The 19775-nt window shown below is 53.2% G+C and overlaps 1 protein-coding gene across 1 annotated transcript in view; it reads right to left on the bottom strand.

Moving 5' to 3' along the window:
• Positions 1 to 19775, bottom strand: part of DSCAML1 (DS cell adhesion molecule like 1) — a 347819-nt gene that overhangs the window by 58147 nt on the left and 269897 nt on the right. Inside the window, exons 9-11 of the mRNA XM_058545136.1 lie at positions 14621 to 14899; positions 14091 to 14210; positions 13025 to 13201 (exon numbers count right to left, since the gene is read on the bottom strand). Coding sequence (XP_058401119.1) covers positions 13025 to 13201; positions 14091 to 14210; positions 14621 to 14899 — 576 coding nt within the window. The remainder of the gene's footprint in view (positions 1 to 13024; positions 13202 to 14090; positions 14211 to 14620; positions 14900 to 19775) is intronic.

The raw sequence follows: 19775 nt of genomic DNA, 5'->3' as shown, positions 1-19775 counted from the left end.
GATGGGGCCTTATTGGCAGGAACCAGGGAGAGGAGAAAGGCCCCCGCCTGCTGCAACAGAACCACCCCTCCCCTCGCTCTGGGGGCCTCGAGGGGCAGCAAGCAGAGGGGAGAGGAAATCAATTTCAGAAACAAGCCAGTTGTCAGAATCCGATGTAACCGGTTCCTGTCTGTGAAATTACTCACAGGCCGGCTCCTGTCACCCCCGAGGTCCTGCCCGGACCAGCTGCTATTTACATTTTAATTTGATGTGAGAGGCTGATAGATTTTTAAAACACCACGAGACAGCTTGGCTTCCTCGCTCACTCCCAGCATCCACAGACTTTCTGACCAACCCCCAGGCTTGGAGATGGAGTTCTAGGGCCCCTGGACTCTGCATTAGGATTATAAACTCTGCACCTACTCGGCCCCTCCTTTGCTCCTCCAGCTCCCCTCTTCTCTGGGGTCCCACCTTCTAAGCTGGAGTGGGCCTGCTTCTTGCCCTGTGCATAGCACCAAAGCATCTTTTTCAAGGAGCTGTACTTTTGTTAAGGAGGTAGCATGGGGGCTTTTAGCCCCTACACTATGAGTGAGGAAATGGAGGCTCAGAGAGGCTGAGGGGTTTGTCTAAGGTCACACAGCTGGTGAGTGGCAGGAAGGAGACGAAGCCCCTAGTCCCTTGACAATTCACCAGCGCCCTTTCCTCTGGTTTCAGTCCAGCCTTCTTCCTTCCGCCTGGTTCATTTTTCTCCCATCCTGGGCTTCATCCCAGGAGTGGGAAGCTGGGTGGGAATGACGTAATGTGGATGAATCCTGGGGGGCGTGCAGAAGGAGGCTGAAAACTGGGGGAGAGCTGGGCTCGCGGGGCGAGGAGGCCAGTCCTGGGCAGGCTGGCGCTGGGGCAGGAGTTAGGGGGCAGTGAGTCAGGCTTTGTCTTTCTGTCTCCCTCCCTCTCTTCCGCCTGGTGATTGGAGCTCAGCTGGTGTTTCTGACAAGTCCCCAAGTCACCAGGGAGGGAAGATTCAGTTATGAATACCCAAAGGAGAGGAGCAGTGTGTGTGGGAAGGAGAAAGTGGAAGAAATAGGATGGGAATGCCACTGGCTGTTGGGAGAGGTCTGATAAAATGCAAAAGAACCATGGAATGTTGCATTTCAGAAGCAAGCTTGGGGCACATCCTTACCCCATTCACGGGCATAAGTATTTAATAATCATAGTAGTTTACATTATTGAAGGCTCGCTATGTGCTGGGCTCTGTTCTGCATTCTTTTACATGCATTAATTCATTTAACACCGTTATTTTTATTCCCACTTTACAGAAGGGGAAACTGAAGCTTAGAGAATTGCCCAAGGTCACACAGCTAGGAGGTGGCAGAGCCAGAAGTCCATCCAGGGCATCCGTGGTTTTATCCACGACTTGACGCTGGTCAGAGAAGGGCAGTAGCGAGCCAGGAACGGCAGCGCAAAGATCCTAGCTTCTCTGAAGGCAAATGCGCCAAATTTGGAGGGAAGAAGATTGGTCTGGGAACCAGGACACCAAAGGATTAGGGTACTCTCTTCTTCCAGGTAGGTGGCCTGGGGGAGGGGGTTGAGGAAGTTCTCAGGCTTGGCTACACAGAAGAATCACCTGGGAAGCTTTTAAGAAATCTTACTGCACAAACCCCACCCCCAGAGGCTCTGATTTAATTGGGCCAGGGTGGGGCCCAGCCATCAGTATTCCTTAAGATCCACCCCCATCCCAGGTGATTCGCACACACGGTCTGGGGGAAGAACCACCTCTTCCACCTCCCACTCCAGTGGGTGCCCTCTGGTCCTTCCTCTGCCTCAGGCAGGATGACCTCAAAGCCAATAAGATTGGCAGAAGGGCAGCAAAGTTATGGTGTTCTATCCCTAAGGAAGGAACTTTTCTAGGAAGTCCTTCTGAGAGTCTAACTAAAATCTTTCTAGGAGTCTCATAGAGCTTTTCGCTATAAAGGATGTTCTCTTGAGGCATGCTAAAATGTTTTTCTGGATGTCCTCCTTCTTGCCTTCTGGGAGAGGCTTTTCCAGGGGACAGCAGATGCCCTGACAGCTCTTGAGAGCTCTGCAAACCCACCTTGTCAGGAGAGAAGGGAGCCTCCCGGCTCCGAGGCTCCCATCTCCTTTTGTTTCCGAAAGGATTACATGCACCCGTTAGAGGTGAGTGGGCCCCTCCCTCCCCCTAACCCAGCCCACTCCCCTCCCCACCCCCAAAGCCTTGTGTCTCTGCTCCTTGTTAACAAGATCTTGACAAGAACTGTAGCCCTGTTTGGCAGTGTGAGATAAGCCACCACAAAGGGGCATTGTTGGCACGTAGGGTGGTCGGCCTGGGGCGGGGCGGGACGGGGCGGGTGGGAGAAGCTCTTTGCGCTTAGCCCAGGCAGCAGCCCCAGGCTTCCCCTGGGAAGGGCTGGCAGGGGGTGTCTTCTGGTGCGGCTTTGTTTTCCCTTCTTAAAGAGCCAGGGCATGGCGTTGTTAATTTGATTGCACCTACTTCGGCTTCTTGTCTTCCCTGATTAGCCAAGCTCCACCTGAAGCATGAGATTAATTCAAATTGCATGGAAGCAATCAGCCATGGCTCTGAGAGCTGGTGGGGTGGTGCCTGGGGAGCTGGGGGCCCACGGGACCTTAGCTGTCCACTGCCTGCGTACATGGGGAGCAGAGCTGGCACGAACAGGGTGGTGAAGTGGGTTGGGGTGCGGGTCATGGAGAATGGCAGGGTACCTTTGAGACTCGGACTGCAGACCTGTTTCTGCTGCATGGTAGTCCTGGTTGAGACCCTCAAACTCACCAGGCCTTGCTTTCTCCAGCTATAAAGTGGGATCGGTCAGTTCCTCTCTTGGCTGTTTGCCAAGGAGTAAAAGAGCAGGAGAGGGACAGTATTCTCCCCCAGCCTCTGGTCTTTTACTCTCCCCAGAATGTTGGAAAAATGATAGTAATAATGAAAATAGCTAACATTTGTTGAATGCTTATTATGTGCCATGCACCCTGGTTAATGCTTTATATGAATTATCTCATTAAATCCCTCTCCGCCCTGCACAACCCTAGGAGGTGGGTAGCATTTTTATTCCCGTTTTAGAGATCAGAGAACACTCAACTCTGAAATGACCCAGAACATCAGAATCCTTTCAGAAACAAAAGGAGACAATGCCATCTTTCTTTAATTACTTGGAAAGTGCTTTGGGGTCATCGCTGTGAATACCCCAGAGCTGGGGTCGGCACGCTTTTTCTGTAAAGGGCCGGATAGTAAATATTCTAGGCTTTGCAGGCCAAAGGTCTCTGTTGCTATGACTAAACTCTGGTGCTGTAGCTTGAAAGCAGCCATGGACAATAGGATATGAAGAATGGGCATGGGTGGGTTCCAGCAAAACAGGCGGCTGGCCAGATTTGGCCCCAGGCCTGGTTTGCTGACCCCTGTCCTAGAGGTCAGTGCACAGGAGAGGTTGGGCTTGTCAACTCTTGACCAGGAGGGTGTTTCTGGTTAGGAGACTGGTTGCATTCAGACAAGGGCAATTGTAGGACGCTGGAAAGGAGAGCATTTCTGCTTCCAGAGTTCTAGAAAGCATGGAGTTATCGATAATAAATCACTGGGCATGGGGACTGTTGTGGGTTGACTTGTGTCCTCCCAAAAGTTATGTCAAGTCCTAACCCCTGGTACCCATGAATGTGACCTTATTTGGAAACAGAGTCTTTGCAGTTGTAATTAAAATAAGTTAAGATGAGGTTTTACGGGAGTAGGATGGGCTCTTAATCGACTATGACTGGCGTCTTTATCAAAAGCGGAGAAGAGACACACACAGAGGGAAGATGGTGTGAAGACACAGGGAGAACGCCATGTGACGATGGAGGCAGAGACTGATGCATCTACAATCCAAGGAACAGCAAGGACGGCTGGCAGCCACCGGAAGAGGAAAGGAAGCACGCTCCCCTAGAGCTTGCAGAGACAGCACAGGCCTGTGGACACCTCGATTTTGGATTTCTACTCCCAGAACTGTGAGAGAATAAATTTCTGTTCTTTTAAGCCACACAGTTTGTGGTACTTTGTTCCAGTGGCCCTAGGAAACTAATACAAGGTCCCAGTCGGTGACTGAGGCTCCCGGTGCAGAGTGCCCAGGAGGACAGGCCGCAGCCTCTCCTCCATGGGGCTGGAGGGGGCTTCCTAAGGTGGGAGGTCGTGTGGGCTTTGCTCTCACTGCTCTGTGGGGCGCTTCACCCCCCGTTACACTCTCAGCCCCATGGACAGGCGGGCAGTAGGCAAGCAGGTGCAGGAGTGTGCGGCGGCCACACACACCCTACCCCCAGCACCTTCCACCCAGCACCTGGCCCAGGGGTAGGCACTCATCCGGTACTCAATAACTATCGAATAACGAATGAACAGTGGCAGGCCTGGACATGAGCACCACGAGTAGGAGAAAATTTTCTTCAGAATCTCAGTTTTGCCATGTCTCAAGTCTCCGCAGACCTGACAGGCCCAGATAGAAGCCTGGTATTCTGGGTTGGGGGCCCTACAGACTGGGCAGGGATGGGGTGGGGGCTTGGGCTTCTGGGAGAGTCTCTAGTCAGCCCACCAGTCTCATCCTTTCTGGACAGGACACCTGCCAGTCACACAAGGAATCATGAGTCACCTTAGGGGGGTGGGAGCTGTAGAGTGATCTGGTCCAGCACACTGCTCTAGGTAGAAATCCTGGCAGAGTGTCAGCCAGTGTCCAGCTGCCTCAGGGCACCCCTGTCACGCCACCTTGATATGGCCAAAGCAAACACACCATCTCTCCACTCCTATCGACTCCATTTCTATTGGTGGCACCATCATACTCCTCATCTCTCAGCCTTGAGTCTTTGACTCCCCCAGCCCCTTCATCCAACCCATCCTCAAGGCTGGTACTTTTTCCTTCACAGCGACTCTTAGATTCCCCCTTTCTCTCCATTCCCACCTCAAGATCCTAGTACCATGTTCAGACTTCAGTGCCACTATTTCCACCCAACCTCACCCCCTAATCCCCAGCTGCCACCCTCCCATCAGACGTTCTCCTCTGCCTCCCACATGGCCTTCCTACCCGGTGTCTTTGCTCACGCTGCTCCTTCCACCCGCACGCCCTCCTTTCTTCCCTTTGCCTGTCCAAACACTACCTGTTCTTTAAGGCTCAACCCGAGTCCCACTCATCTAGGAAGCTCTCTCTGACCAGGTCTGTCCACAGTGGGGTTTTCCCTCTCTGCCCTAACCTTACACTTGTAGGGTCAGACCTTTTAGCACATGGTCTTGCCTTGTTTCCTGAAGGTTGGTTCCAGCTTCCTAACTAGTCTGTAAGTCCCTTGAGGGCAAAGACAATGATTTAATCTTCCTGTTCTCTCTCTCTCTCTCTCAGACCTTGACAGCATGGTGGACACGTGGGGGCTACTCAGGAAGTACACGTCTATTGCTTGACTGATTCAACCATTTATTTTGCCCCTACTGATCGTAGTTGGGGGAGCAGTCTCCTCACTTGGGGCAGGGTCTGGAGGCAGTGCTGTAGCTCTTAGCCGGCCTGCATTTTCTTATCTAGTGAACTGAGGCACCCAGTGAGGACCCTGACTCCTTTGTGTCTTGAAACGTTTACTGGCACCTTTTCCTTGGTTGGCATGAATGACGCATGTAATTTTGTTATTCATCAGATCTGCTGGAGCTGAACACAGGGAAAGCCTCGGATGACACCTTAGAGCTCAGATCCTTCTGGAAGCTCTTCCGTGCTCATAGTCATGGGAACTGATTGCAGGGGTGAGGGTGAAGTGGTGGTGATATCCTTTATGCCACCACTGCCTAAAGCCTCTAAGGAGATAAGGGCCCAGATGAGACCCTGGGGACAGGCACTTTTAAATTGGGCGTGGAGGTTGCATGGGCAGGTTCATTTTTCCTATCCCTTCAATAAAATCTCCCCTGCTTGTCAGGGGCCTAGCTTGTGATGGTGCTGAGAGGGAGTGGGGCTGGGGTGGGGGATGGCTCCACATGGAGACTGTTTTATTCCACCTGGACACCTTTCCCTTTTGGGGCTGGGTTTGGGATGTGATGTGACTTGCTCCAGTGATACTGTTGGCCTCTTGAGATCAGTAAAATCTACGTTTCTTTGGTTCAGACTCATCTTTATCTTTTTCGTAAAACCCTGAAACACCAAGGGCTCCAGATTCTGAAAGGTAGGTCCTGGAACTGACGACACATGCCCTGCTGGGTCTCCGTTGGTCCCACTTATTGAGCTCTGTTAATGCCTTAAGGGCTGAGGGAAAGGGAGAGAAGGATTGTGGTTTCTCCATCTGAGGAGCAAACTGAGCCCCAGGAAGAGGGAGTGACTGACCCCAGTTGACCCAGCGTGTGGTGGGGGACACTGAGGACAAGAAATCAGGACTCCCATCTCCCTGGTCAGGGCCTTCCCGTCCCCTAAGCCATCTACTTATTTCGGCCAGCCTGGGTCCTGCAGAGGGTGGGAGAGCCTGGGCTGGCCCCATGGCTGCAGGCCTCATGGCAAGGGTTCAGTGGGGGCTGCAGGAGGGAGTCTGGCCAGGTGACAGGATGTGTCCAGCCTCTCTGCTCACCTGTGTTTGATGAAGCAGGAGACAAAGTATTGCTCCTTACTCTGTGGAGTCTGAAAATCAATAAAGCCAAAGAGCCAGCCGGATAATCATCACCATGGAAATCACGGCAATGGCTTATTCCCTCCACCCCTCCCTCCCGCCATCCTTCACCAGAGGCTGGGAGGCCAGGCCCCAGGCCTGCACAGGAGGCCCCAGATTGGCATAGGCCAGGAAGGGGCTCTCTCAGCCACCTTGAGGCTTGGCAGGTAAATCTGATGGATGACCACCACCGGGATGAAGAGAGCAAGTGACTTGTCTTAAGTTCCCCAGCTGCAGCAGGGCCCGAGTCAGCCCCAGGCTGGTGTGACTCAAAGTCCAGGCCTCGACCCTGCTCTGCTGCCTGTCACTCCACTTTCCTGCCTCCTCTCCCCACTGTTTGCAGATCCAGCAGAGTCTCACCCACCCAACCCTCACCCAGACAGGGGGACTCATAAGGGCAGAGGGGAGCGCCAAGGGGGTGACCTGTGACCCCACATGTAATGAGACTAGACCTGTGAACTGGGGGTCAGTCAGCCTGTCAGTACCGGGCAAGGTAGGCCAAGGTGGGCAGAGGCCTGTGCTGAGCTGGTGCCAGAGGTGGGAATTCCCACTGAGGGAAAGGAAGACCAGGCCAGACTGCAAGGAGCTTCAGTCTGGTGAGGAGACAGGACTCAGCACCAGGGAACACACAAGACGACCTTGGGCCAGCTGCTGGGCCTCTCTGTGCCTCAGTTTCATCCTGTGTGCTGAGGGGGGCCTTATGAACGTATGTGTGGACATCCCAATCCACAGATCCAGGCTCCATCTGCTCATCCTACAAACAACCATCCCTCAGGTCTAGGGGTCACGCTGGCTGCAGGGTCCATCTTTGGGAAGACAGATAGAGAACAGGCCTTGGAAGGTCCTAGAAGTCGGCTCAGGGCATTGGGGCAGGGAATTCTCTGAGTACCTGGAGTGTGGTCTGGAAAGGGAGTTGTGGAGTCTGGGCAGCTGTTTCCTTTGGCCATAGACTCCTTGCACTGTGGGAGGGGTGGGGGCCAGGGCAGGAGCCCTCAATCCCCTGGGTCTAAGGGAGATGCTGCTTCTGCCTGACAAGAAGGAGTTTCCTTCGGGCAAATTTGAAATTAGGCCCATCTTGGGTCACTGGATACACACTTGTCTTTCCAAGGTTTTGCATCCTGACCTCTACACCAATGGTCAACCGCTGGAAGGTGACCTGGTCTACCCAGGCCAGGGGCTTCCTTCTGCTAGGGTGGGCTCCCCCCGGCTCCTCAATCCCCCTTGGCTCTGTTCTCCCCCCTCCTGCCTTCCTGTGACTGTGCAGCTGGGTGTGTGCTCGTGGAGGGCTCTCGGATCTGGCTTTAATTGGTCTGACATTTTGCTAAACAAACAAATCAAAACTCAGACCAAACAAAGAGCCCTTATGGGTTTAATTGGCTGTGGGCTCTGCCTTGGCCCAATCGCTGGAGCCTTCACGAAGTGGAGGGGAGTCTGGGGGATGTAACAGGACCTGTCTAATCAGGTAACCCGCTGCACAAGGGGGCCACCGAGTCCCGGGAGGCACCGCCATGCACTGGTGACATCAAAACACAGCCAGCCCCTTGCGCCCCGGACTAAGCAGCCTGGCTTTGTTCTTTCCTTTCAGTGAAGCATTCTCTTTGAAGATGCTTTATTTTTTTCCCCATGTATTAGTTGGAGGAGGAATTGCCTCCTCTCCGATTGGTCATTATCTCTTTTTGTACATTTTAAAAGGGAGATAAAAGGAAGCTCAGTGGAGGTGGTATTTTTTTCAGTTAATTGCATTTATTTTCAACCAAGTTCTGGGAGGCAGTCTGGTGCCTGAAAGGACCATGCACACCGCTAGAATCACAGATTGTCCGAGCAGGAAGGGACCTTGGGATCAGCTAGTGCCTAGATTTTAGTCCAGGCCTCTTATGGTACAGATGAGGAAACTGAGGCCCAGAGAAGGGAAGGGACAGCTCCTGGATGATTCCCAGTGAGTCATAGAGCCAGGACCAGTATCTAGTCTTCTGACTCTGGGTCTGTGCTCTTTCCACCAAACCATGAGTCCACAGAGGTAAGGTCCAGTCTCAGCTGGGACTGTATCACCCAATGACCTTGATCCAGGGCCTTACCTTTTCTGAGAAGAAGCTATTGCCTGCTGACCTCACAGACAAGATATGGGAAGAGCTTTGTAAACTGTCGGGTGCTGTACTTGTGATGGTAGCTAGGCTGGGCTATAGGCTCAGGCCCTCATGGGCTCAGCTCAGCCCACACCAACATCTGCGGGTCAGGGAGGAGTGGGGGCCAGTCCCATCTGGTTGGTTGCCAGTAAGGATGTCCAGGGACTTGGAAAATCACTTGCCCACTCTAACACACCCTTGGCACCCTGGGGCCCTGAGGAAAGGTTCTAAATGGCAAGTCTCCAAGAACCTGCTCTGGAATCCCGACCCCATCAGACCCCTGGGCTCCTGGCACTCTGGTTCTAGAGTCAACTCTACATGGAAAACCTTTAGCTTCCAAAGCCCACAAGCACGTCACATTCCATCCTCCCCATGCATCCTCCCTTCAGTCTCCACTGGATACCCTAAGTCCCCACCTTACCAGAAGACAGGCATGGACCTTCCTGCCTCCATGCCCTTGCTATGCTTTTTCTCACACTGGAATGGAGTGACCTTTACCTCATTGATTCCTGTCAGAATCCTCTCACCCTCAAGTTCTTCTTAGAGACTACTGCTGTGGAGGAGCTTTCCCTGACACTCCCTTATTCACCTCCAAAGTTAAACTTGATTCCTCCATCCCCGATATTCTTTCTATCACCTTGTTTGTACCTTTTTAAGGCTCTTATCATCTTGTGTATTCTAGTTGTTTTGGGTATATGTCTATCTCATCTTCAAGATTCTAAATTTTCTGAGAACAGCAACTCTGTCTTACTCATCACTAGATTTTCAGCACCGAAAACTGATTGCTAATGATTTGTGACTGTATTTTGTGCCAAGTACTGTGTTAATTGCTGTAAGTGCATCTCATTTAAACCTTACCAACGAGTAAAAAGCATCATAATTCCATACTTACAGAGATCATTATCCAAGATCCCACAGCTATCAAGTGTCAGAGCTGGAATTTGAACCTAGGTCTATCTGGTTCTAAAGTCTGTGCTCTTAGCCACAGAGTTTTATTGACCTATTTAGCGAGTGCTCAGTGAGCATCTGTTGGGTTATCATTGGAAACCATCAGAGTCAATGGTGTAGATACTCCCCAACAGAGGCCGACCACAAATAACCAGTTGGACACTTGAATGCTTTCTATGATGTACGTCCTTTTGATACATTTACTTTATTACTTCTACTTGGCTAAAGAGGGGATTAAGTTCAGTTTGCCTTCTAAGAGGTCACAAAAGTGTGAGGTCTGACAAGGTGGAGCCGTATTGGGTGAACATTTTCCTGAGTGTGTTAGAGGTATTGAGGAGAGCCTTGAAATTGGCTTTGCAAGTGGTAGGTCTTTCTGCGGCCAGCTCTCGAAGGGGATGCGGGGGAGTGTTGGCAGTGTGGATGTTGGAGATGGACTAAAGGATGACTAAGAATGGCTTTGCCCCAGCAATCCCATTGGTAACCCCCACGCCCAGGTCCTAAAGGTCCTTCCACACCTTCCTGTGCCCTGTCAGTTGAACTGAGTGGGGTAGTGTGGGGAGGTTGAGGGAGAATGAAGGAGGGAAAGGGCAGAGCAGGCAGGCGGAGGATGTGTAAGGAGAGGAGCTGAGGGTGGGTTACCTGGAGCACTATGCCTGCGTGAAAGCAGCAGGAGGCAGAACGAAAGTTCCCAACCACCTCGCACCCTCTCAACACTGTCACATTGTCACAAGAGCATCTTCTGGCAGCCAGATACCGTGTAGCATTATTTAGGCTGTCGCAGAAGAGCAGTCAGACCCTCCAACCCTAGACAGAGGGCCTGCCCATGCTCAATCCTCTACACTGACTGCCCTCTGGCCTCAAATGCCCCGGCCCTGCTCCTCCTCTCCTGCTGGCATTTGGGGTGGCATAGGGGCCTCTAGCACGGCTGGGCAGGTCATTGGGGAGAGTGGGGCTGGAATAGAAGGGGGCATTTGTGACAGAAAAAGGGTGAGGAAAAGGCCATTTGTGAGGAAAAGGCCACCTGAGGTAGCACACGTGTGTGAGGGTTTGGACCCCGAGTGTGCTGGGGGTATGTGAGAGCACAGCTGGAAGGCAGCCTGTGGGAGGAGGGCTGTGGGAGGAAGGGAGCAGGGAGCGAGGAGCCAGGGGTGCAGACAGGCTGTGTGAGGAAGGGCTGAGAGACACTGTGTAGACAGTGTGTGAGGGAGGTGTGGTGAGTGGGAAAACATGACCCGGAGGTGTTTGTGAGACAAAGCAGATGTAAGAAAGGAGTGTGCACTTGCCTTGCTCTGGAAGAAAGCAGAGGAAAATGACAAGGCAGCTGAAATTAGGACAAGGGGAGGAAAGGAAGGAACAAGGTCCAGATTCTGCCCACAAGTACGAGATCGCCTCATTCCCTAAGGAAGAGGGGGGCCAGAGCTTGACACCACCGTGAGTGTGTGTGTGTGACTTCGTGTTGCATGAGTGCACGAGGCTGCCCTGGATTTACAAAACGTGCTTTCTCCAAATAGCTCAGAGAGTTTCATAGCTGCCGCCTGGGCTGTGAAGCAAAGACGGCACAGAAAAATGCAGGCCCAGAGAGGTGAAGTGACTCGCCCAGGGTCCCCCAGGACAGCCTGACGTGAACTGTGTCCTCACACACATCCCACCTCCTGACCTCTGGGTCGCCCGTCACCCAGGGCCCCTTCATCTCCACAGAGAAACCACGTGTCCCCAAGCCACAGCCACATTTGCTCAGTGGAATCCCCTAACTTAGAGAAAAAGAGCAAAGACAGAAAAAAAAAAACAAGTCTGCGAGTTTGGGCTCATCTCTCCCTCTGAGTGGGGAGATAAGGATCAGACACCAAGGATGGTTCCACAAGGTGCCTGCTCTTCCTCTCGCCTCACGTGGGCAGAATTAGCGGAGTCCTCCCCAGCTGAGGGATGTAGATTGATTGCCTGGCTTTATTAAGGACAAAGTGCTTTTTGATAGTGCGAGGGAAGTAGCTCCCCAGGGTGGGGATTCCGGCTCGGAGCTCCCTGAGCATCGATCGCCGGGGCTTCCCCGCCTTGGGCTGAGCTGAACACGGGCTTGGCAAGCGATAAAGGAGCTATGATTCTTACAGGAGGGAGCTCCGGGGAGCGGCTGGGCAGACCGCACACCGGGCACTGCTCTCAGCAGCCTTTCCTACACCTGGCCCTGGAGGGACTACCACTAAGAGTAACGATTCCAGTGGCTAAATCTTTGATGGCCTACTGGGTGCCAGTTACCATACTGGCTGCTTGACACATATCATCTGACTTACTGCTGATAAACATAATGGGTCAGGCACTATTAGGATTCTCATATTCTACATCAGGAAAACGAGGCACAGCGAGGCCAAGGAAACTCATCAAGGTCACAGTAATTAAAACATGGCGCCCAGATTCACACTTGGCTTGGTCAGATGCAAAAACTCAGGCTCTTACTGCTGTCCTCCATGGCCCATGGTCCATTTTCTGACCTAGGGCCAGACGGATACTCTCCTGACGTGATTCCTGGGTGGCCATTACACAGACACCTAAGAGTGTAGAGGGATAGGCTCCCCTAGTAGGACTGTCTGTGTGTGATTAACAGAATTCAGGGATGTTCTGTGCTTCCAAGGCTGTTGAGGCCGGCTCTGTGTCTGGGAATTTAGAAGCCATAGATAGAGCACCAAGTTATAATGAGTTTTACTGCTCTTTCGGCTTTTCCAAAGCATCTTCCCCTTTCTGTGATTTGTTCCTGTGTTATTCACAACAATTTTGTGGAGTGGGTGGGCTGGGAATGAACCTCTAGCGCAGGTGAGAAAAGTGGAGCCTGGAGAGGTGAAGTGATGGCCCAGAGTCACAGAGCTCCTTAGATAGATCTGGAATTGGAACCTGGGTTTTCTGCCCATTGGCCTTTCCCCTACATTGTGTAATAAGGTATCCCCCTTTCTAAGCCACAAACAGGTTATACACTAGCAGGTGTATATTAAGTAACAGAAATAAATTGTTTGATCTGACTATGAAGATGGAATTGCCAACCTACAGAGCAAAGTAAACGGGGTGTCACATGATACTCTAGGACAGCAAATCATGAGCTTATCATGACTGGAAGGTGGTGGGTTGGGGCCGTTCAGGGTGAGGCCATTGTTTTAGATGAGAGTGCTTTTGAATCCCCCATCCAAGGGCCCCAAGCCCACTTCTGGCTAGGAATCCTTCCTGCCTCCCCTTCGCAGATGGAACAATGGAAACCAAGCAAGGAGGCAGGGTGAGTGCAGAGATGGGCCTTGGCCTGTGTTGGGCATGCTGGGGGGCCACATAGGGGCAGGACTCACTCTTGACAGTGAGGAACATGGACTTGCTGATGTCGGTGCCCACGCCGTTGCTGGCCTGGCAGAGGTAGTAGCCGATGTCCTCTTCCAGGACGTGGCGGATCAGCAGCGAGCTGTTGGGCAGGATCTGGATGCGGCCGGTGAGGGGCACTGGGTGGTACTGCTGGGGGTTCCCGCTCCCTGGAGGGAGGCAGCGGTTAGGAGGGCTGGTGTCTAGGCTAGGGAGCAAGCTGGGGAGGATTGGAGTGGCCCGAGGAATAGCCCTGACACCTTTCTCTTGCCAATCTAGGGCCATTTTGTAGCATCCCCAAAGTGCTGGGAGCCCACACAGCTCCTGTTGGGCAACAGGAAAGATCTTCCCAGAGATCTGGCCCTGCCCCAGTTCTGAGGTAAGGAGATGGAGTTGGGGGCCTCAGCTCAGTGCCCACCTGGCACTGAGCTCCTTTGGGGTGAAGTCCTCAGAGAGGAAGAAAGAGTTGTCTTTGGGCCACTTGGCAACAGGCAAAGGGAAGATTGAACCATCAAAGGGCAGTTGCCTGGCCTTAGGCAGCCAGGCCCGGGAAAGAGGCCAACCATCCTCCAAAGGGGGCTTTGTGGTACCCCCTCCCATTCCCCCAGTGTCAGCAACAGATATGGTCTGGGATAAGAAGTTGGCATGGGGCTTAGTCAGATACCAAATGCATCCGTGGGATGAAGTTGGGCTCCAAGAAGGACCAAGATCCCAGAATAGGTTGACTGGTGAGAAGCAGGGGCCAATGAGGCTCTGGGACCCCAGGGAAGGGTGGGGAAAGCAGATATACTCTGAGTTCTAGGGCTGGAGGGGGAGGGGAGAGGTCAATCTGTGGGGACAAGAGGAAATCCAGAGTCAGCATGACAGCTGTCCCTGGTCCACAGACCCTGAGGGTGACTGAAGATGACCTTCAGATCTGGGGTCCCCTTAAAACTCAGAACCCAGGGTTCCCATCCAGGGCTAGGAGTTGTGTGTAGGGAATAGGCCCCATGTCCCAACAGCATCCTCCCCTCCCCCTCCCTGGTCCTGCTCAGAGATGCTGGCTGGCCAGGGGCTTACCCTTGGCATGCTTCCACATGACCTTGGGTGGGGGGTAGCCGTCCACTGAGCAGTTGAGCACACCAGCTTTGCCATAGATGCCATCCTGGTTGTTGGGCTGCACCACGAAGCGAGGGGGAACTGCAGCAAGAGGGGAGGTAGGGAGAAACAGATTGTCTCAGTCTCTGATACATCTTCTGGGGCTTTGGGCACCTTCCATTCAATGTTAGCCCTGCCTGGATCATTATAAAGTTGGGAGAGGCAGCTCCGAAACCCAAGATGTCAAGAGCTTTTGCAGAGTACTGGGCTGGGAGTTGGGAGTTGAGTTCCAGTTCTGACTTTGCCAGCAACTAACAGAGCAAGTGTCTTCCCCTCTCAGGGCCTCAGTTTCCTGGCCTGGAAAGTAAGAGGTTCGCATCTCTTGATCTTTAAGGCCCTGCTGGAGACAATCTTGCATCAGCCTGTGACTCAAACCAGAAATCTAGGGAGACCGTTTTAGCAGCAGAGCGAGCCGGCCCCTCCCTCCCCACCGCCGGCCTGTCTCTGCTCACCGCGCACAATGAGCTGGCGCTCCCTGCTCACAGTGGCCGCTGCATTGCTGGCGATGCACGTGTAGTTGCCGTTGTGCTTGAGGGAGACGCTGGAGATCTGCAGGGAGCTCATGAATTCCTTGCTCTCGATGGTCACGCCCGAGCCTGAGATGATCACCTGTCCATCCTTCCTCCAGGTGATGCGGATGGGCATGTCCCCCGAGGACACCACGCAGGGGATGTAGAGCAGCTGGCCGATGGAGGCAGGCGGGAACTCGAAGGGCTGGATTAGAGGGGGCACTGGGAAGGCAAGGGGATGCTGCTGTCAGGCCCCCTACCGGCCCCAGCCTGGCCAGCAGCACTGCCTCACCTTTGGGTGCCTCCTGACCCTGGGCTAGGCTGTCAGCAGAGTTCCCCCAGGCACTGGTGCCTTGTTTTCCTATATGTGCAGAATCTCTTGGGGTGCCCCACCATTGTCCCCTGGTTCTCATCCCTCTGCCCACCCAGGCCTGGACCTACTGTCTCTATTCAGGGCCAAGGCTGGGCTACATTAGTCCTGACCTTCAGGTTTGTCCTGGAACTTGAATAGTGATGACTCACATGCTTCTTGACTCCTATCTGCCCACTGACACACTGCTCAACTTTCACACCAACTTCTCTGCCCCGCCTCGGCAGACCTGTGCCCACTTTCTCATCCCAGAGACGCACTCACAACTCTCTGGGGGCCTGGGACGGATAGAGATGATGTGCCCAGATGGCAGGGGAGGAAGGCCAACACTGAGATTTCACCCACGCACACCCCAGAGCTGCTCATCTAAAACCACAGTGCTGTTCTCTGTCTCCTCCTGCAGAGGTCCCATCAGCTACCTCAGTCCTTTCCATCATCACCAAATGTTAGGAGAGGTGAGTGGAAGCTCCCATCACTGGTTGTTTCAGTTCTTTACACACATCATCTTTCTGAATCCTCCCACCAATAATGTGATGTGAGCGTAAATGTCTCTGTATTACAGATGAGAAAACTGAGGTTCAGAGTGGAGAAGTAATTTGCTCTAGGTCGCCTGGCTCATAAGAGGTGACAGTGGGATTTGAGATCTGACCTGTTTGCCTCTCTTCCTTATGCTGCCTGGTTGCCTTTCTGGGAAAGCCCCAAACGTGCGCAGACCAGAGACCTGTTTATCTCATAAGTGAGCTCCCCTTGGGTGACAGGAAAGAGCAGAGAGAGAGAGAGAGCCCTGTCATTTTTGCAACACCTAGTCGGTTAGACTCATTGGGCTAAGCATCATTCACACAGCCTCCCCCCCAGGGATCCCCGCCCTAGCCCCCGCCCACTGCCCACATCTCAGCCCCTGGAGGTCCTGTCTGGAGACTGAGCAGATGTGAGAGGGCTCCTCCTTTCTCAGCTCTGGCTAGAGCATCAGCCATTATCTTTATGATAACTCAATTAGGCCACAGCGACTTCCCCAGCAAGTGGGGAGAGAAGAGAGAGAAGGAGACAGACAATTAGCTTAACAAGGATGAGCACCCAGTAGATGAGATCTCCTTTCTGCAGTCAAATAATTAAATTACAAGGCTGTCCACAGTCCTCTGGCCTTCTCCCAGGCACCAGCCCCACCCCTCCTGGAAGCCTGCTGCTCTCCACCCTAGGCCCACCTAGAGTGGCCACAGCGGGGGACAAGCCCTGACGGGAAAGGATGGATGGCATCCTATGCATGCCCAAGGCTCTCCCTGCACCCTAAGGTTTTTAGGGCTCAGTAGGAGCTGCCCCTGGGGAGTGGCCAGGTGTGGACATGGAAAAACCCTTGGTAGCCCTTTGGATCCCTGAGAAAAATCTTGATCGAGAGCTCTAGGTTCAGAGGAAGCGACGTTTAGGAGGGATGTCCTCCATGACCTATGAGATGAGAGCCACACCCCTCAGCAGGACCCTTAACTGACCTTCCCAAAGTCATCTCCCACCTTACCCTTCACTCCGGCCACAGGGGCTCCATCAGTGCACCACGAACGCCCACAGCGCCAAGCCTCAGCCCACGCCTGGGTGAACACAGCTGGGCATTTGTCCTTCCTTATCTCCCACCATGTGTGCTCCTGGCCCAAAGGCTGGCTTTTGACCCATCTTATTCCAGATCCACCTGGGCCCAAATCCAGGTCCTAAGTCCAGCCAGGTTTCCTGGGGCTTGGGTCACTGTCCAGATCTCCCCATCCCACTCTCTGGCTGCCTCTGTTCCCTGGGTTGAGGCCTTGCCCCTAGTATTCTGAGTGGTTTGCTGGGCCTTAGAGATCTCCAGATAGATTTCTTTGGAACCCTGACTCTAGTATTGGCCCAACACCCACTACTAAGACTTCCCAGAGATCCCTCTGTTGGGCTCTGCTGATCTCCACCCCTCCCCAACCCCCCTTTTTGGTGCCTACATCAGATCAAGGCCTTGGGCCTCCGTGGACTTTTTGATTGAATTGTTGCAGAGACCCAGATCTGCCACCCAGTTTGTTTCCTGAGGCTTAGCAGAACCAATTCTGGTCCAGTCCTCCTTCCCCTAAAGGCCCAAAGCTAGAGCCTGGCAGGCCTCATGGGAAACGCCTCCTTATCCTTTCAGACCCTGCTCCAATGCCGCCTCTTCTGTGAAGCCTGCCCTCCTCCTGCACAGCCCTGCAGCACCTGGTACTATAACTAGGACTTATTTACCTGGCAAATTGTAGGAGCCCGATAAACGCCTGTCGGATGAGTAAATGAATGAACATGTCTGGATATCATTTCCTGGTTCACCTTAGAAGTTTACCTGTGAGGTGGGCAAGGGGCAAGGAGAGCACAGGTGGAGGTTCATCCAGAAAAAGAGGGGGGCTCTACGCTGTTCCTCAAGATGCTGTATTTATGCTATGGAATGTTGGAGTCAGGAGCTTCTCCCTTGGTCCTTCCTGGGGGTCAGGCCCTTGCTGTCCTAGCACCACAGCTGGCTCCTTTCATATGAGTCTTGTGGACATTTGAACGTGGCCAAGGGGAGAGTCTCAGCAGTGACGAAGGGCTGCAGAGGAGGACGTGTGGGCAAAGCAAGGAGCTGGAGGTTCTGCCTAGGGAGGAGAGGGCTGAGGGGTTGTCACATCTGGAGGGCCATGCCCTGGGGATGTGTGGTCAGGCACCACTCTTCCATTGAGGACAGAGCAAGTGGGAGCGATAGATTGAAATTAGGCAGGAAATTTAATTCAGGCAGGGGAAGACTGTCTCTCTCAGTAAGAAGGGATTTAGAGAATGGAACAAGTTACTAAGGCAGGTTAATTCATTAATTAACTAATTCATCTAATATTTATGAAATGCCTGCTCTGCGAAGGCATTATGCTCTGCGTGGGCTGGGGAAAGTAGAAACATGCTTAAAATACAGATAGAACCTCCAGGAGCTTATCATTTGCTAGGGAAGCTGAGATATTTCCCTCAATGATTATTGAACCACCACCACCTGAATAGACAGAAGTTGAACTCAGAGCAGAGAGAGGTGTCATCTAGTTGGGTGACCACAGCTTCATGGAGGAGGTGAAATTTGGACTGAGAGTTAAAGGACACACATGCTTTAAAAAATATGTGGGGGGGAGAGAGAAGGAAAGGCTGAGCCAAGAGGCAAAGGCGACCTAAGGGCTGTCATTCTGTTCCAGTCTTCAGGAATAACATTGATGGCTACTTGAGAGGCCATTGAAGGAGAGAGCAGCCAACAACCATCTTAGGGGTTGGACATTCACCTGGGCCGGCCAGAGCTCTCTAGAGTGCTGACCCGTGGGAGACAGACAGCCCAGAGATCCAAGACAGGCTCCTGGCTCCCCTGCACCCTCAACTCCTGCTGCAGGTGGACAGCCCAGGTGTGATGCTCTGGTTGATAATTGTCCCCTGAGGAATTCTTTGGTGGGAGTTCTAGGGGCCAGAGCTGCTCACAGAATTCCTCAGGTCCAGGCCAGCATTCTGACCACCCCATAATCCAGGGACATGAGACAGCCTGGAGGGAGAAGAAAGCCTAGGGATCCTGGCTCCTTCACGGCCTCTCGCAGTACTAGGAGGGCTGTGAGCGGGAGGCTCCATGAAGCAGGATGTGGAGGCTCTGTGAGGTGTGTGTGGGCAGCTGCCCAGATGTGGGGCTGCTTGCTGACCTGTCAGTCAGTGGGGTCTTCCCCAGTGCTCAGAGGCGGACACAGGCTAGTTGAATGTGTGTGTGTCCATTTCCACCTCCTTAGGAGCTGGGGGCTTTGACCACCTCCATCATGGTGATGACCAGGGGCCTCTTTAGTGTGGATTGCAGCCCACCAGGGCTCCCTTCCCACCCCTGAGTCCTGGCATTTCCCCAGCACACAGCCTGAATGTAGGGGGCACAAATGCCAGGTACTCCAGGGACTTCTCTTTGGAATCCCTGCTCTGGCCACAGTCATCTTTGGCAAGAGGGCAACTCAGTCAGCTTCAAGGGAGGCAGGGTCGGAGCAAGGCACCGCAGCGGCGAAGAGGCCAGAAGATGGAGTGGCTGAGGAGATACAGCAGTTGTGGCAGGCCAGGAGGTGTCTGGCCACCATAAAGCCTTTACGGCCACTTGTTTGGGAGTGTTGCGCGAGGAGGGTGTGCTGACCACCAGCCCAGCCCATAAACGCTTTACGGTGTCTCTCGTCATCTGTCCTGGAGACTGAGCCTTTTTATTTACTGCAGCTGTTTCACAGGGGGTGGGCACTGTGGGGAGCTGAGCCTCTCTGCCCGTGCAGCCTGGAGCTGGGGAAAGAGCCCTGCCTGGGAGCCTGGACGCGTGGGTTCCAGACTCCGCTATCCATGCTGGTGACTACGGGCAAGCCACCTCCCCACCACCACGCTGCCTCTGCCTCTGCCCCTGTTTCCTCATCTGAAAAATGGAGGAGTTGGACCAAGTAATCTCTAAACCCTGATGCTGATTTTCCAGTTATAACAAGTCTAATATTTTAGGAATGATAACTTCCTTCAGTTTTTTCTTACTCAACTCTGTCTTCTCAGGAAGGCCTTCCCTGACCACCTTATATAAAATTGCAAGCTATTCTCCCCTCCCCTTGACTCTCTCATCCCCACGCCTTATCTAACATGGGACATCTTGTATGCATTATCCATGTCTCCCCCGGAATGGAGGCTCCCTGAGGGCAGGGATATTTGTCTGTCTGGAGCATAGCTGTATTCATAGAACAGTGCCTGGAA

Source organism: Diceros bicornis, chromosome 7, assembly GCF_020826845.1.
Source record: "Diceros bicornis minor isolate mBicDic1 chromosome 7, mDicBic1.mat.cur, whole genome shotgun sequence".
Taxonomy (NCBI): Eukaryota; Metazoa; Chordata; class Mammalia; order Perissodactyla; family Rhinocerotidae; genus Diceros; species Diceros bicornis.
The sequence above is the reverse complement of the archived record's forward strand: the minus strand, read 5'-3'. Positions and strand labels throughout refer to the sequence as shown.